Source organism: Phocoena phocoena, chromosome 20 (assembly GCF_963924675.1).
Source record: "Phocoena phocoena chromosome 20, mPhoPho1.1, whole genome shotgun sequence".
NCBI lineage: Eukaryota > Metazoa > Chordata > Mammalia > Artiodactyla > Phocoenidae > Phocoena > Phocoena phocoena.
In genome coordinates, this window is record NC_089238.1 from 16263571 (window position 1) to 16281855 (window position 18285).

Genomic DNA, 18285 nt, shown 5'->3' on the forward strand with positions numbered 1-18285 from the left:
AGGCTGCAGCTCCTCAGGTGTCCCAGGGCAGGGCCATGCCCTCTTCAGTCCCACCCGGAGCAGGGTCATGTCTGCTCACACTGGCCCCCTCCCTGCCAGGGTGAGCTGTGTCCCCTCAGAACCCCCAGGACATGGTCATATCTGCTCAGAATCCCCAAGGTGGACCATGTTCTTTCAGAGTCCCCAAACATCGTAAAACACACATACAGTACATTTTTCAGCTAACAACAACAAAGGAAAATGTACAGCCCCATCCCCGTGACTCAATGCGTTTCTAACAAAGCAATGTGTGGGTCAAGTCTCGAATTGTATCTCCGATACGATGGGTAGAACGGTGCAGCAGCCTGCAGACGTTTGGAAAAGCGCATGGAGATGTGGGGCTGGGGCGTTCCTGATGGACAAAGTAATGGTGGGGATCACCAAATCCTAAGAGTTTGGTCCAGGGAGGGATGCTTGGAGCGTTTTCTAAATGGATAGTCTGTATGTTATTCAAAGGGGCTTTCCTGTGTCTATTTATGTTTTAGGAAATTGCTTGGGGGCTTGTAGCTGATAAGCAACACATTTAATTTTTATCATTGAAAGTCATGGGAGGAACCCCCTGGCAGCCCAGTGGTCAAGACTCTGCGCTTCCAATGCAGGGGGCGTGGGGTCAATCCCTGGTTGGGGAACTAAGGTCCCACGTGCCCCACGGCGCAGCCAAAAAAAAAAAAAGAAAGGAAAGATAAAAGAAAGTCATGGGAAACAGGCACCTGGTGGGTGTTTTCCTGCAGAGCATCTGGTGTCCAGCAACACCTGGACAAGACTACCAAAGAAACCCCTTAACTTCCCGTAGTTTAGGGGGCAGTAGTGCCCCCTGGTGGCCATTGGTGTGCCAGCAAGGTCTGCAGACGTTCTAGGGAACAGAGTGGGTCCCAGGGGAAACTGAGAACAACCTCCAGCCCAGATGACAAGATAAGGGTCTCAGGTTGTGCTCACAGGGCCTGGTGCTTCTGCCTCCTCCCTACAGGGCCTTGATTCCCATGTTGATCCACAGTGGATGTCTTTTTTTCACTGGGCATCTACAACCATTTTTTCTGGAAAGAGCAACCCACTTTCCTTTGGAGAACCCCTCACACTCAAGTCATGTATTTCCTGAGGGTCAAACCTCCTCCCCACCCCATGCACAGGTGCACAGTGATTTGATAAGGGATGAGCATGTGACCCAAATCCGTCCAGGGAGAGCCAGGCCTGGGACTATTTTGCTGTAGCTGATGGGAAAGAAGGATTCTTTTTCCACTGTGGCTGTTAAGTCATCCATGGCATATAAGAGTTTCGGTGGGTTGGGGGGACATCTCTGTCTCTGACTGTAGGGGAGCCTGCTTGGAAATGAAGCTGACACAGAAAAGCAGATGTGAGAGAGGAAGTGAGAGACAATCCTGATGAAAAATATTCAGCAGCTGGATCCAGCAGTACCTGAAGCCAGACGCTGCAGAGCATTTCCAGTTAGGTGAACCAATTAAGGTATTTTCTCTTAAGCCAGCGGGAACTGGAGCGTCACACTCCCTGTCTGATGTTTGCCTGGCCCAACCGCTCTCTTCCAACCCCCCAAAATGTCCTCATTTGCTGCTTACATTTGCAAACTCAGAGACCACGTTAATCAAAACCATCTTTATTATTTAAAGAGCATCCTGTCATCAGGGGCACTAGATGGGACTCCCCAGACGGCAGAACAATATTTACATGGGGGTCAGAAGGGTGAGGCTCGGGTGGTCCCAGGGCTGAGTGGGCCCGCCACTGTGGAGGACCTTGGAGGGAGGGTATCCTTGGACCTGTGGGCTGGGCCCAAGAAGAAAAATGTTCCATCCCAGGGTGAACCCCATCATGTGGGGCTGGAGCCACCTAGATCAGCTTGGGCCCTGCAGGCGTGCACAGCGAGGAGAAGCCACAGGTCAGAGCTGGGTCACCATGCCGCTGGCTTCGGAGTGAGTCTGGGGAAAGACAACTAGGGGCTTCCAAGGTCTGAGAGGCTTCCCCCAAAGTCCCACAGCTGAACTCCCCTCCCCAGGAGCCCTTTGAAGGCTATCCGTTCCCTAGGGCACCCTCTTCTAAGCCTGAGCGCTGGTTTCTGGAAAACCCTGGCTCCCTCCCTTTCCCCCTCAGAGTCCCAAACCCTCCCACCCTCTGGCTCCCATCTGGGCCCAAATTTCACCTTTATGGCCTGGAAGATCCACTCCCGGAAGTCACTGACTTTGGTGTAGACGCCTGGCTTCTGGGCCAGGGCACAGCCGGTGCCCCAGCTCACAATGCCACACAGCCGCCAACGTGGCGTCCGAGAGATGCTGTCCTCACACACGAAGGGGCCACCGCTGTCGCCCTGGTAGGGGACGGAAGGCCTGGCTGGAAGCCAAGATGGCTAGCCGAGAGGCCCTCCTCGGATGATTGTGGGCTGTGGTCACAGAGCCCTCTGGCCCTGAGGTAGCGAGCCTGACCACCCACTGCCATGTGTCTCCACCCCCGGAGAGGAGGGGGCCCGGGCTGCCCCTCATCGTCCCTCACCTGGCAGGCATCAATGCCACCCTCAGGATAGCCGGCACAGAACATCTTGGGTTTGATCTGGTTCCCGTAAAAGTCGGGGCCGTTGCAGACATCACTGCTGATTATGGGGACTCGGGCCTCCTGGAGTACCCCCGCCTGTTGGCCTGGGGGTGTGCAAGCAGGGCTGGACGAAGCTGGGGGGCATGCACACCCCCCTTCCTTCCTGGTGCCCACCCAGGCTCCTTAGTGTCCCTACACCCCTGGGCCACGAGGCCTTCAAGCAGGCCAACGGCCCTTCCCCAGCCCGGATCGGAGTCTCCCTTAACAGTGACTTCACGGGCAGAGGACGGAACTCACCGTAGTACTGTGTGTTGCCCCAGCCAGTCACGGTGCAGATCTTGCCGTCCACTAGGGCCTGCCCGGCAGCCGGGAGGCACACGGGCTGGATGTACTCTGTGAGACAGACCACGCTGGTCCCACCCCTGCCGGCCTGCCCCGCCTGGTACAGACCTCAGCCCAGCTGCCCCTGGTGCCCCCGGCCCACCCTTCCCTCTGTTCTTTTACAACGACAACAGCAGAAGTTGCCTTCTACTGAGAGCTCACTAGGTACTAGGCACCTTCCTGGGTGAGTTCCTTTAATATCCCATCAGCCCAGGGAGGTAGGAGCTATTAGTACCCCATTTAAAGAGGGGAAAATAAGGCCATGTCATTTGTCCAAAGCCTCAGAATGAGTCCATGAGTCGATGGCAGAGCCAGAATTTGAACCCAGCTTGGCCCAATTTCCAAGCCTGTATTCTTAACCATGGCCCATGGGGCTGCCCCTGCCTAGAGGGTGCCTCTGTGAGAAATTTTACAAGGTACTATCTTGAGATGCTGGACTTCCACCTGTCGAAAAAATCATCATAATAAACACACCAGTCCACCCTGTCCACAGTAAGAATGGCATCCCTGACACATGACTTCCTTGTGCAGTGCACAACCCACACCAGTGGTCCTGGCAGCCCTACCTGCTGCCTGCTGGTGACTTCACCTCCCTGAGCTCAGAGCTCTCAGGTGCTAAGTGGAAAGAATAATCATTTCCCCCCAGAGGTGTATAGTGAGACATCGGTGACGCGCTGAATAGCATGCCTGGCTAATAGGAAATGCTCACGTAACTAGCAATAGTAAAAAACAGCAACCGTGGCAATGATTGTTAATATTAACTGAGTGCTGGCATTGCTGTAGGCTCTTGACTCAGATTAACCCTCTTCATCATTTCAATAACCCTCAGAAGTCATTTAACAGATGAGGGAAACTGAGGCATGGAGAGGTGAAGCCACGCGCTCAAGATCGCAGAGCTGGCAAGTACCTGACCCCAAAGCCCGTGCCGTTACCCCTCAGCCACGTGTCTCAAACCCAGGCCCCTCCCACCCCATCCACCTGTGCCCCATGGATACCTCCCCACTTCAGTCTTTTTAACCCTCTCACTCCATTCACTAAAGAGAAGGGTTTATTTTGTTTTAAAGAGAAACATGCACACCACTGTAAAGCAATTATACTCCAGTAAAGATGTAAAAAATTTTTAAAAAGAGAAACATGTATTATTCAATACTCTGTAATGACCTATACGGGAATAGAATCTAAAACAGAGCGGCTATATGTGTAGGTATAACTGACGCACTTTGCTAACACAACATTGTAAAGCAACTATACTCCAATAAAAAAATTAATTTAGAAACAAGAAAAGAAAAACATGTATCGCTCCCTTAAATGGAAAACCAGCATCACGGACCATTCAGAAGAAAAATAACCGTAAAGATAAGAAAAATGCAAACCAAATAGTACTGACTTCCCTGGCAACACAGCCAGGGGCTCACAGGCACTGATTCCAGCGCCAGGCAGCCTGTCTAGCACGTTTGGTTTATCCATGTGTCAGATGGTAGACGTCTGGGTTGTTTCCATCTTTTGGAATAAGGCTGGTCTGAACACTCGTGCACCAGTTTTGGTGTAGCTATGTGTTTTCATTTCTTTTGGGTACGTATCTAGGAGTGGAATTGCCGGGCCAAATCGTAACTCTGTGTTGAACTGCTTGAGGAATCGCCACATGGCTTTCCAAAGTGGCTGTACCAATTGTCCCCATCTAATGAATGCCCAGTGCGTGCCCCTCAAGATCATTTCCCTCATCACCATGGATTCCTATGCCCTAGCCCCCTCCTCTGTCCTCCTGGCCCCTGGTGTCCCCAGGCCAAGGAACAGCCCCAGACTTACCTGTGAGGGGCAGGGAGCTGGACAGGTGGACCAGGGCAATGTCATTGCTGTTCTCCTCGCTGTTGGGGTCTCGAAAGGGGAGATAGCCCCCGTGGTAGATTACTGCCTGCACCCCCAGCTGCACGCCATGGGGTGAGGTCTGGGCCACGGCACCGGCAAACACTCGCCATCGGGACAGGACCCGGTTCCGCCTACCAGGGATAGGAGGGGAGGGTGGCAGCCTGCTTGGGCACAGCCTCCCCGACCCTGCCGCTCCCCAGCCTCTCCCCTCAGCGCCATGGGAGACACTCACTCAGGGAAGCAGTGGGCGGCTGTCAGCACCCAGTCTCTGGAGAGCAGGGATCCCCCACAGAGGTGTGCTCCATCGTAGCGAAGACTGACTTGCCATGGCCACCTGCCCAAGCTGGTGTCTTGGCCACCCACGATGCGATCGACGGGCAGCTTCCTATGGCCACAGTCTGTGGGAGAGGGGGCAGTCAGGGGCAGTGGGAGGCCTGGAACCCCTGCCTTAGGGGGTCTGAGAGGTCATACGCCACTCTGCGAAGAGTGAGTGGACACGATCCTAACCTGAGGGGTCTGAGGGACATGGCTCCACCCTGGGGGAGGGTGTCTGAGGAGACACAGCCCCATCCTTGGGGACCCAGGGGGACATGGCTCCACCCGGGGGGGAGGGAGATATGAGGAGACACAGACCCCTCCTTGGGGACCTAGAGGGACATGGCTCTACCAGGAGGGGAGGGAGATCTGAGAAGACACAGCCCCATCCTTGCAGGATCTAAGAGGATAAGGCCTGCCTGGGGGTGTCTAATGGGACGTGGTCCTGCCCTCAGGGGGGGGTCTCAGAAGAAGACTCTGAGTTTCAGGGTCTCACCTTGGCAGATGGTAGCTAGGAAACGACCCCTGGGACAGTCGCTGTGGGAGAGACAGGGATGGGGACACAAGGGGAGACAAAAAGAGAGGCCAATTAAGAGGCAAGAAAGGCACATTGGGGGAGCAGGGGTGTGCGTGCCGGGGGCGGTGCGCGCCCTGCCTGCCCGCCGCCCTCCTCACCACACGGAAAGGACCTCGAGCAGCCTCCGGGCATGCGGCAGCCTCCCCTCGTCCACGCAGAAGAAGCCCGACGTGCCGTTGGCGCCCGCCGTCCGCACGTCCAGCTCCGAGTGGGCCAGCGCCCTGGGCGGGGCAGGGGTCAGGCCTGCGGCCCCGCCCCCCCGCCCCCCACCCCCAGGGGCACCCCGGTACCTGAGGAAGCCCATCTCCTCGCAGCTGAGCCCCGCCACCCTGGCGTTGGAGCGCGAGGAGCACAGCAGACGCCACGTGCCCTCCGTCTGGTCAAACACCGTGAGCCGGGCGTCGGCCGGGCCGACCTGCACTGCAGGGCGACAGGACCGCCGCCTGGGTCGCCTTCCTGCCCGAGCCCTCCCGGCCTCTTCTCCGACCCCGTGGATCTAGTCCTGAGTCCTGGCAGGCCCGACGGCAGCACCCCGGGCCCCCCCACATTTGTGACTGCGTCTGGAAGGGCCCATGACTCAAGTTGAACCAAAGATCGGGGTCTCTGGGACTCTGGCTGCCCCGCCAGGGGGAACCAGGGGGCTTTCTCCTACCACTGGGGTTCCTAAGCTGGTTGCCCATGAGCTGGAAATCTGGAATTCTGCCAGGAGATTTGGGACGAGGGAAACTGTTTTAACCAAGCTCCCAGGAGAATGGCATGTGAGGCTGGGTCTGCCTGGGCCCATCTTTGCTCCAAGGAGGGGGAAAATGAGCCAATGTGGAGGAAAGTCAACAGATTTCTGATAACATTTTTAAAGCCCCTGATGGAGTCAGGCTTGAAGAACCCCCAGAACTGTTGCTTAAGTGAGTCAATAATTTCCCTTTTTGTTTAGCCAGTTTCTTAGATTTTCCTTTTGTCTTTTACAGCCTGAAGACCCTTGACTAATACATCACAGTGCCAAAATATTTAAATAGATTTCCTATAATCTTAAAAAAAAAGAGAGAGAATAGCTATCTTTTTCTGCAGGACTTGTCAGAGCCTTGAATACACACTAAATTGCATGATAATTCTCCAAGCAGAGGATGCAGTATTCATTCATTCATTCAACAAGTGTTAACTAGACACATACTCCATGCCCAGTCCTGTGTGGGGTGATGCCGGGGGACATAAAGATGACCAAGACAGCCCTGGGCTGTGCCCTCACCAACCAAAGTCCACCAATGGGGGAGACAGACAGCAGTAAAAAAAAATCACCCAACCAAACACAGCATCACAAACTTTGAGAAGAGGTAGGGCAGAGATACACAGGAAGACTGGAGAGAGCTTATGGGGGATTCCTCCTGCCTGGGGCTTTACTGTGTTGAGAAGTGATGCTCCCCTCAGCCCCTCATAGGCTGCTCCTCACATGGTCAGAGGACCCTTGTGCACACCTAAGCCAGGTCACAGCCCTTAGCCGTATTTATTTACATTTAACAAACACTCAGTATGTGCCAGGCTCTATTCTGGGCAATGAACAGATCAGACAAAACCCCCAGCTCTGAGGAGCTCAAAGGCCAATAGGTGAGATGCATAACAAACAGGACAGAGAGGTTAAATAGATGGTGTGTCACAAAAGAAGGCGCCAGGGAGATAAATCAAGCTTGACAGAGGCAGGGGAGTGCTGGCATTGAGGGGAGGGGAGGTTGCACTTTCCAACAGGTGGGCAGGGAAAGCTGCACAAAGATCTGAAGGAGGTAAGAAGACAGGTGAGGGAACAGAGAACCAGGCCAAAGGAACCGCCAAGTGCAAAGATCCCAAGGTGGTGGGGTGGGGGGCGGGGAGACACGGGGGATGTTTAAGGAACAGCAAGGAGGCTGGAGCAGAGTGAGCTAGGGGAGGGGAGATGTGAGACAAGACTGGATTGACACGAGGACTTTGGCTTTTACCAGGAGTGAGATGCGGCCAGAGGAGGGCTCTGAGCCAGGAGGGCCCTGACCTGACACCAGTTCACAGGCTCCCTCTGGCAGTGTGTGGGGAGCAGACTGTAGGGGCGGGATGGGAGCAGGGAGACCAGGAAGGAGGCTGTGTGATGGTCCAGGAGGGAGAGGATGGAGGCTGGGCCAGGGTCGGGGCAGCAGGGGGGGAACAGAGTTTAGATTTAGGGTAGATTCTGTGGGTGGAGCCCACAGGGTCTGCTGAGATTGGAGGTCGGTGTGAGAGAAAGAGGGTCTGAGGGCAATTCCAGGGTGTTTGGCCTGAGCCACCAGAAGGATGGAGCTGCCACTGACCGAGATGGGGAAGGTGGGAAGGAGTAAGCCTGGGGAAAGATCGGCTGTGAACCCCTTTTCTCCTGAGCTTCCTGCATGGCTGGTGTTCTGAGAGCACATTCTGGGAACGTGAATCTGGTGCAAACTCAATTTTGCATCCTCGTAGGAGGAACTTGGTGAGGCCACACCCAAGCTGAGCAGTCTTCCCACAGCCCCACAGATCCGGACGAGGGGAGGCAGGACTTCCAGGGAAAACCCTATCCTACTGAGGACAGAGAAAGGCAAACAGAGGATGTGCATTCAGGCCTGAGGGACTCCAAACCCCAAGCTTTTAACGTTGCCCTAGACAGCCTCTCAAGTGGCTTCCGTCCTGAGGGTTAAACAATAATGGCACAGTAATAATAACACTTGGCTATGTTTCCTGGGGATGTCAGTGGGCTGACCCCATGCTATGTGTCATATCTGGGGGGTTCTTTGAATCCCACCACCATCCTGGAAGGTAGAGACCATTTCTATGCCCATCTTGCAGATGGGGAAACTGAACCTTGGAGAGGCTATACTTGCCCAGGGGAATATAGCTAAGAACCTGCAAAGCCAGGATTTGAACCCAGGCCTGCCTACCTGCATACTCCCTGCTCCTTCTGTGGCTCTCACCTGGACCCTTACCTGTCCCCACCCTAAATATACTCACCCACAGCCTGGACTAGGAGCTTCCTGGCTGGCTCGCCTTAGTCATGGCCTCCAGGTGGGGGCCCAGGGATGCCTGGTACCTCTGCTGGGTGGTGCCCGCCACCCGCTGAGTCCCCAGACCAAGACTTGGGGTCTGAAACACCAACTGTGGGTGGGAGTGAATTCTTATTTTTAAATGACTTCTCAGTGCTCTAGGAATGTGATTTCCAGAAAGTGTGAGGTTTTAGGAAAAAATTATCACTTTATGGATGGATTTGGAGGGAGGGAGGGGGAGGGAGGGAGGAGGGAATGTCAAATACCCCCTCCAAGTATTTTTAAAACTATATTCTGTGCCACTGTTTCTCACTTCTGAACTCTTTATTCTTGTTTGTATTATTTTAAGCAATGCAAAAAATATGTTCTGGGTCACCTGGCTTGCTCAACAAATTGTCTGATATATTTAGAGGTGTGAAAATCCCAGAAAAGTGAGGTGGGGATATCATTTCTGGGTTGTTTTTGTTTGTTCATTTTGTAATTTCCCAGCGTTTTTGAAAAACCCGAGTATAATGGAAGGGCACGGTGCTGGCGTTGGCCAGAGCCAAGTCTGAATCGTGGCCTAATTACTTTCCAGCTGGAGGCCCAGGACAAGTTGGTTCATGTCGGTGATCTGTCCTCATGCTTATTCATTAAGCAAAGGTTTCCTGAGCACCTACTATGTGCTGGACACTGTCTGGGGCAGTAAACAAAATGCCCCTGCCCTCCTGAAATTCACCAGGAGTAAATCATGAACTTCAAGTGTGAGGAGGGTTTTACCAGGGGCAGCAGGATGGCTGTGGGGAGCGGGGTGGGGGGTGGGGGGGCAGTGTGGAGCCTGGGGGCAGAAAGGCCCTGCTCAGGAATGTTATAGCCTGAAGCATGAGACACAAAAGCCCATGTTAACCAAGTTGGCTGAGAGTCAAGTGTTGCACGGATCATTACCTCCTCTAATTCTCACTCCCAGTTTCCAAATGAGGACTCTGAGAACCAGAGAGGGCAGGACAGGTGTGAGCCTCAGCTCAGCAGTGATGGCGCAAGACCCTGAAACCTGCCTCGGGATGCGAGCGGGAAAGAAGGTGGTGCAGGGAGGGTCCTTCGAGGGCGTGAGAGCTGCCAGTGCGTTGGAGCCTGAAGGGCACCGGAAGAAAGCATGAGGTGAGGATGGAGAGGGGCCCACACCCTAGGAGCCTTGGAGCCTGGCTCCTTTTAGCCCAGTGGCAGTAGCGAGCTTCCGGCAAGTGCATGACCCTTCTGCCCTGCCATTTATTCAATGTGCGGACTTGGACAAGTCAGTTCACTTCACTGGGCCTCAGTTTCCCCATCTGCAAAATGGGGATGATGATAATGGCCCCGACTTCACAGGGCTCTTGTGCAAAGGCTGCAGCCAAGGCCTGGCATGTGTTAGCCGTCACTATGGCAACTTGGCTGTTTCTTGAGAAACAATAGAGTATAGTAGTTCTACACAAGAGCTGGATCCAGGCTGCCTGGTTCCGATCCCAGTGACCTGAGGCAAGTCACTTGGTCTTTCCAAGCCTCATTTCCCCATATTAAAATGGGCTGTGGGGAGGATTTAATGAATCAATACCCGCAAAGCCCTGAGGCCTGTGCCTGGCACGTGTAAATGCTCTCTTAAGTGTCAACTGTGGTGGTTGACCTGGACGGTGGCTTTCCTTGTCTAGATGCTCATTTCTGCTCTTAATGTGAGCTGAGTCCTTTATGGAACTACATGAGGCTTGTGGGAGTGAAAAATGCATCCCATCACCCAACTTCCCCATTCTTCCTGCTGCCCTGAGCTATAGAACGGCAGCTTGGAGTTGGCATTTGGGAAGATTCATTCATTCCACAGTGAGTTTCTGCATCTATTTGTGTGGCCGCTCCTTCCCACCTGCATGCAGATACATCTCTACCAGTCCAGTCAAAGAGCTATTCGTGGCCCCATCATTTACCAGCTGCATGTCCTCTCTGGTCTTCACTTTCCACATCTGTAAATGGGGATACTAACAGCAGCTACCTCCAAGGAGAGCTAGAAAAAGGTTGGCTGAATTCATATAGTACCTCTCAAACATGTTTGACCACGTTCCGCAATAAGAAACACATTTTTACATTATGATGTAGCCTTGAACGTCTGTTTTCTGGGGTGAACTATGGCATTGCTCTAAGCCTCAGTTTCCCCATCTGTAATATGGAGAGAATAACGGTCCCACCCTCATAAAACCAAAAGAAAAGCTTAACAGAACTTCTTCTTACTGAGAGAGATGCACTCATTTTTTTTATCTATTTCATGATTTTAAAGTGTGGTTTTCAGCTCACTAATTTCATGATGCACTAACGGGTAACACATTTAGAGTCTGAAAAACACTGGGTTGGACAAGTGAAGTGTTTAGAGCAACAATACGAGTTCATTCAAAAAAATCCTTTCATTGAGTTCCCACCAGGTACGGGCTTCCTCCAGGGCTCCCCAGAGGGTCTCAGCACGCTCTACTCACCTGGATACAGCGGCTCTTGATCACTCCTGAGTAGAACGGTCACTGCGGAGAAGGCAGAGGTGAGGGCAGGTAGGCTGGGAACTGCAGGGGGCAGGGGAGGGTAGAGGCGCAGGGGTCCGTCCACTCTCACCAATGGCCCAGGATGCTGCCCCGATGCCTGTCAGGAGCAGCACGGTCCCCACAGTGAGAGCTGCCACCTTGGGTCCAGAGCAGCATGGCACAATCCGGCCACCTGCAATAGACACCATGCTGGGGCCACAGCCAGGTCTGTCCTCATTGTGGCAGGATCTGAGCACGGGGCCAGCTCTGCCCTGCCCCCAGGCCAACTTAGCACGCCTGAGCCTGCCCTGCCCTGGGCCCAGTTTCCTGGGGTGAACAGTTGGCAGGGCCGTCCCTCCCCTGCGGCGAGGACAACCAGGTGTCCAGCCCCCCAAGGGCTCCAGCCGGGAAGAGCCGTGGCTGGGACAGCTTCCGCCCTCCCTGCCTATATTCCTGGCACTTAAGGGATTTCTCCTCCCCTATGACGCTGTGCTTCTGTATTTCCTCCATCACGTCGTGCCGTCTTTTCTTGAATGTCTCACTTCTGCTAACTTTCCCAGAGGTTCTTGGAGCCTCTTGGGGGCTGTGACCCCTGACCTTTGCCCTCTTGGCAACTCTCTTCCCTGCTGTTTGGCATTTCCTCACTGCCTCACTTCTCTCTGCTATACCAGACCCTCTGCCCCTGGGAACCCCCCAAAACCAGAACTCTCCCAGAGGACCCAGCTCCAAGGTCAAATTTGCCCCTGGAGGTTGAGAACCTACATTTGGAAATTTACCAGCCTCACTTAAAAATATTGGCCTTGGACTTCCCTGGCGGTCCAGTGGTTAAGACTCCGCACTTCCACTGCAGGGGGCAACAGGTTCGATCCCTGGTCTGGGAACTAAGATCCTGCATGCCGCGTGGCGTGGCCAAAAAAATACATATATATATTGACCTTACCCATTCCTATATGGGACCTTGGGCAGGTGGTGTCACCTCTTTGAGCCTCAGCTTCCTCATCTATTTAATGGGCATCCACCTAGCACACACCTCTAAGTATAATGTTTTAAAGTTCTTTTAAATAATAATAAAAAACCATACTCTTATCACATGTTTTATGTGCCAAGCACTGCTCTGAACACATTAACTTATTCAGTCCTTATCTAAGTCATGATTCCCATTGTTCAGACAGGGAAAACTGAGGCTCAGAGAAGTGGAGTCACCTGCCCAAGGTGACTCAGCCAGGAAGAGGCAGTGCTGAGTCCTGAACCCTGGGCAGATTTGGCACTGGGGTCCAAGTGTATAACCACTAAGCCATGCTACCCCTCCCTGTGCTATAGTGGCTGGCATATAGCAAGTTCTCAATAAATGCTTTTATTTATTTATTTATTTTTCATTTTTTTATTGGTCAATAAATGCCTTTAAATCATTAGAGCTGTGTGGTCCTGGGCAACTCCCTTCACCTCTCTGGGCCTCAGTTTTCTCATCAGTAAAATGAGACTTTATTCATTCATTGTCCTATTGAACATCCACTATGTACCTGGCACCATTCTAGGCTCTGGAGACACATCCCAAAACAAGACAGATGAGATGTTGGTTCTCATGGAGCTCACATTCCCATGTGTGTAAAGTGAGGGGAAAACCCAAACAAGTAAACAAGTAAATGAACTTGATTATCTCCAGATCGTGGCAAAGTCTATGAAGAAAATGATGTGGGTTGGGGGTGGCAGTGTTCTGTGGGGTGTTCAGGAAGGGCCTCCCCAAGAAGTGACTTTTGAGCGGAGACCTGAGGGGTGAGACCAGCCAAGCAAAGACCTCTCGTGGAAGGGGACAGTGGGCAGAGGGAACAGCACAGGCAAAGTCCTTGAGGCAAGAATAAGCATGGTGGGTTAGAGGGCAAGAGAGGCCACTGATGTGGCCAGAATGGCATGAGCTTGGGGAAGACAGTGGGACCAAGGCTGGGGCCAGCTGGGGAGGGCTGGCAGCCCCCGGACAAGAGGAATTTTATTCCCAGTACAACAGGGGCCCTGGAGCTGAAAAGCCAACCCTTTTGCTAGAGATCAGGAGAACCAAAGGGAAAAGGCAGCTGAAAGCTTTTGCTGGGCCTGGCACGCACCCGACTGCCCTTGGCATCTGCAAGGCCCTCCCAGGGCTGCAGGACCTCCCAGCTTTGCCATCTGTGTCGTGGCAGTACGGCTGATGGGCACAGGGCCAGGCCAGCACCGGGAATGGAGCAGCGAGCAGTCCAGCACCTTCCTGGGATGCCTATTGTCTGAGTGTCTTAAGAATTTGAGAGCCCAGCCATTCCCGTCAACGTGCTCCTCCCTCCAAAGAGGCCCCAGTGGACCAGGCCAGCCCAGCCCTGGCTGGCTGACCCCTTCCTGTCTCCCTGAGGAGAGAGGTCCCCACCTCTACCCCCAACCAACTTCCTGGTTCCAGTGGGAGGTCTTGGCTCCGCTAGCCGTCAGGCTCGTCCTGGTTCCTTTCTGTTCAGATGTGCCTGCAGAGCTTCGGGCCACTCAGAGCCCAGCCCAGGGGCTTTGGCACGTCTGCTGGGACAGGAAGCATTGCCACCCTGTGTCTCTTAAGGTGAGAGGCAAAACTTGCTTTCATGACTTCTGGTTCAGGGGACTTCGGGCAACCCCCAAACAGGTGCCTCTGGTGGGACAGGAAGCATCCTCACTCTGGTTCCCTGGTGCGAGAGGCATTCTCACTGCGTATCTTTGCTGAGGCAGGAAAGCATCCTCACTGTGTGAGAGGCAGCGGCATCCTTGCGTGATTCCTCAGGGGCGAAAGGGCTGGGTAAGCCAGGACCCCCGAGCTTCCCCCTGAGGCTCTGCTCTCTGTTCCTCCAAGGGCGCTAGGCTGCCCTTGTCCTCTCACAGGACAATGCTTCTGTCCCCACCATTTGGCTGCAAAACCCTCCCAAGTGACATCTTTGGCTCCTGGTCTCTGAAACTCCATTCAATCTACAGCTCCGTGTCTGTTTTCATTGTACACAACTCCAACTTCCTGAACAGAAGTCTCTCCCCGTCTGATTTCTGGGACACCGCCCGTGCCCGATTCTGATTCTCCCCCTACTTCTCCATCTCCTCCACACACTCCCTGAAATCTGGGGTCCCCAGGGCGGCCATGGCCTCCTCCCCCTCATGCCTCCCCACTCCCATCTGTCTTACACACCTCCACAGCCTGTGTCCCTTTTCTGTCCCCAGCCCTGGACTCTCCTTTGTCCTAGATCGGGGGTCCTGCAGTCTCTTAGATGCCTCCCACTTGAATCCCCAAGGTCCTTCACACCTCCCAGGTCCCATACTGGCCTCAATGTCTCCCCAAATCCCCAGGTCCCGTCTCAGAGGCCCTCATCCTCAGGAATGTCCCTCATCTGCAGGATGCCTCCCTCCCACCTCAGCTACAGGCCTCCTAAGTGTCTCCCGCCCTTCCCTGCTCCCACCTCATCCAACCCCTGGGCTCAGTCTCTCCTTCTGGCCCAGCCTCCACATAGAACCCCAGAGAATCTTCCTAAACACCAAATCCAACCTGTCCCTACCCTCCATGACTCCCCAGTGCTCCCCAGGACAGAGTCTAAAGCCCTCAGCCCGTGGTGCCAGCCCCTCTAGGATGTAAGCATGGCTATTAGAGATTTGGGGGTTGAACATGCTTTCCTAAATTCCCACACAGCCATATGGGTCCTTATCAGACAACTGATAAGCCGTTCCAAAAAGCAACCAAAACGACAGGGCTTATAAAACAAAGAATACCCACCAGCGCCACCTTGTGGAGAGACCCGGCACTGCCCAGTCATGGGCCAGCTTCTCACCAAAAAGAGTCCTAATGGATCTCAATCACCCTCCCAGCTACATTTCCAACTTTACCGACAGAAATACGAAATTAGCTACGTGCCACTGCACACCGGGCAGATTGTCACCCCGGCTGTTAGCCTTGCTCTTCCCTCTGCCTGGCACACCTACCTACTCCCTCCTCATCCTGAGTGTCAACTCAGATATCACCTCCTCTGATTCTAAGTCTCCAGGAAGCACCAAACCTCGCCTTAGGTGTACTTCAACAGCAGAATGGGGCTTCCCTGGTGGTGCAGTGGTTAAGAATCCGCCTGCCAATGCAGGGGACACAGGTTCCATCCCTGGTCCGGGAAGATCCCATGTGCCGCGGAGTAACTAAGCCCGTGCGCCACAACTACTGAGCCTGAGCTCAAGAACCCACGAGCCAAAACTACTGAGCCCGTGTGCCACAACTACTGAAGCCCGCACGCTTACAGACCACGCTCCGCAACAAGAGAAGCCACCGCAATGAGAAGCCCGAGCACCGCAACAAAGAGTAGCCCCCGCTCGCTGCAACTAGAGAAAGCCCGCGCGTAGCAACAAAGACCCAACGCAGCCCAAAATAAATAAATAAATAGATTTGTTAAAAACCCAGCAGAATGGTAACACTGGTAAACATCAGCACAACTGCAGCCACAATGGTTCTCAGAAGCTACACCGACCTTAGCCCTGTCCTAACCCCATCCTGCAGTTTCCTAAAATCCTTGCAACTGTTAATGAGGAAGGTGTCATTATCACCATCCCCAATTTACAGATGAGGAAAGGAGGCCCAGAGAGGTGCAGCCACCCACCTGGGGTCACCGAGCAAGTAACCACAATGCCAGAACTTTTCAGCATTCGTGTCTAGGTTTGAAACGACAGCAGGACTCCCATCCAGGGCCAGGCCCGAGCTGCCTGGAGATGCACTGAAGCCCACTGTGCCTCGGTTCTCTCTGTCCCCAGGCCAGTCTCTGGCCATCCTTCAGCACATGCTCTGCTTTTCATACCTGGTTCATTCACCCATAGGCCCCAGGCCCGGTGAGATCCCTTCAGTGGGCTCCAGGAAGGAATGGTTCCAAAGGTGCAGGGCTCTGCTGCCCACCTGCTCACAAGGGCACAAGCACCTTCCCCCGAGCCACTGGGAGCCTGGATTTACTCTGGGCCACAGCTGAATGATTTGGGCTCTGATTTGCTAGCTGTGCTGAGACCCAAAGAGGCCAGTAATCTACACGCATCATTTCAGCCAACACGTTCAGGGCTTCCTGCCTATCACAGCATGTAAATCCTCACACCATCCTCTGAGGTGGGCACTAGTACTGTCTCCATTTTACAGAGGAAGAAACGAGGCCCAGAGAGGGTAAGTCTCCTGCCCAGGGCCTCACAGCTAGAAAGTGATACTGCCTGGGACCAAACCCAGCTAGCCTGGTTCCAGGAAGAAGAGAGGGAGTCGGCCCCAGCTGGGGAGCGTGGAAAGGAAAGACCACCCCTAACTGGGCCCTTCCAGCTGGCTCCCAAGTGTGGACCAGGGTAAGAAGGAGCCACGGTGTCTAGAGACCCTGCCAGGGGCTTCCACGAGCCCTCGAGTGCCCGCCTCTCTGAGGATATGGTTTCTCCCCACCATCCCTGGAGCAGTTTCTCTGTTGTCTCTCCCCTTTCCATCCATCCGGACCGAGTCCAAAGTCCTCCCTCTGCTGTTTTGCCCACAGTGTGAGGAGGTGGGAGGAATGTCTGGAATCGGTGGGGGTCTTGGGTCCCAGGACTCCAAGTCGGCCGACCTCTTCCACGACAGCTCTGGTGCACTGCATCTGTCTTACACGGCGAGCCCCATGCCGGTGCCTTGTGTGTGTTACGTGCTCCCAACAACCTCACGTAGGTAGGTAGGTAGGTGGGTAGGTAGGTAGGGAGGTAGGGAGGCAGGTAGCATTAGAATCCATGCTTGACCCAGGGGGGAAATGAAGCCCAGAGAAACGATGACACTTTCACAAGATGGCACAGCAAAAAAGTGGCAGAAGCCAATTCGAATGCAAACCTGTGTATTTGACTCCGGAGTCTGCGTCCTTAACTGTGATAGCTAGTCTCCCCGCCTTGGCCCCAAGTAGAGGACAGGTCCAGGGATAGCTGAGAGATCACTGGGAGATGAGGGGAAACTGAGGCAAGGAGCCAGGAAGGTCATATGGGGTGGCAGGGAGGCAGGTGGTGGCACAGTCCCACAGAAAATTTGGTTAATAGTTAATCAGGTAGAGGAGGCTTCAGAAGCGGGTGGGGATGGGCCCCAGGAGGGGTGCCAGAGACAGGGGGCTCCAAGGGGGTGGAGGGCTGGGAAGAAAGCACAGAAGGAAGGGCGCTAGGCAGAGCCAAAGTTGGGGCTCAGGGAAAGAGGGACTCACCCTCCTTCTCCGCCATGTCACGGCCTCTAGTTAATGATTCCCCGGCTGACCTCCTGGGCCGGGGCGGGACCTGTGGGGAGATGAACGGGGGGAGGCAGGGCCTGGGGGAGCCCAGGCCAGCCCCTGTGCCCCCAGTCCCAGGCGCCCATCCAGGGAGGCTGAGGGACTGGGCCCCGGCCAGAGCACGCCATGATCACGGACACAGACTGGGCTGGGTTCAAGGATGGGGTCAGTGTGCGACCAGCAGCCAGGGGGATGTCTGGATTTGTAGGCCTGGGGGACCCCATACGCCTGGGCCTGGGTGAGGAGGAGACTAGGGCTCTGAACTCCTGGGTCTGAAGGAGGAGAGCTGGAGCCTCAACTCCTGGGTCCTGGGGAAAGAGAGGTTTGGGGGCCAGCCCTCCTTCGGAGGAGGGGCACAGGGGCCTGGACTCCGGGGTCTGAGGGAGGAGGAGACCGGGGCCGATCTTGGAGTCTGAAGAACAGGGGGCTGGGACTCTGAGGTCCTTGGGGAGAAGCCTGACAGCCCACCCTCCGGGTCCCTGGGAGCCCTTCTACTGGGAGCTGAGCATTAGGGCGGGTTTGGGTGAGCGGGCCCACGTCCTGGGGACTGGAACTGAGGACCCTGGTCCTTACCCTGGGGTCCGGCAGGTGGGGGCGGAGCTGAGAGATGGTGCCGGTTTAGGGTCAGTCTCCAGGCCTGGGCAGGAGCATGGTGGCCCCTCAGCAGCGGCGGCCCCAGAGGCAGCGGCGGTGGCGCGGGGCCTGCTAGGCCTGGCTGCCTCACCTGAGGAGGAGGGGGCTGGGCAAGAGGCGGGGGAAGGGGCGGGGAGGGGCCGGGCAATGGGATTGGCAGCGCGGGAGGCCACCTGGCTGGT

At 54.7% G+C, this 18285-nt stretch overlaps 1 protein-coding gene across 1 annotated transcript; it reads right to left on the reverse strand.

Moving 5' to 3' along the window:
- Positions 1-1627: 1627 nt before the first annotated feature.
- Positions 1628-18186, reverse strand: HPN (hepsin). Its single transcript, XM_065899419.1, has 13 exons — positions 18044-18186; positions 17408-17477; positions 11320-11421; positions 11190-11231; positions 6004-6133; positions 5812-5934; positions 5633-5673; positions 5054-5219; positions 4762-4952; positions 2872-2967; positions 2536-2678; positions 2189-2353; positions 1628-1967 (listed from the first exon to the last, which is right to left on the reverse strand). The coding sequence occupies exons 2-13, from the start codon at positions 17421-17423 to the stop codon at positions 1929-1931; spliced, it is 1254 nt and encodes a 417-aa protein (XP_065755491.1). The 5' UTR covers positions 17424-17477; positions 18044-18186; the 3' UTR covers positions 1628-1928.
- Positions 18187-18285: the final 99 nt, after the last annotated feature.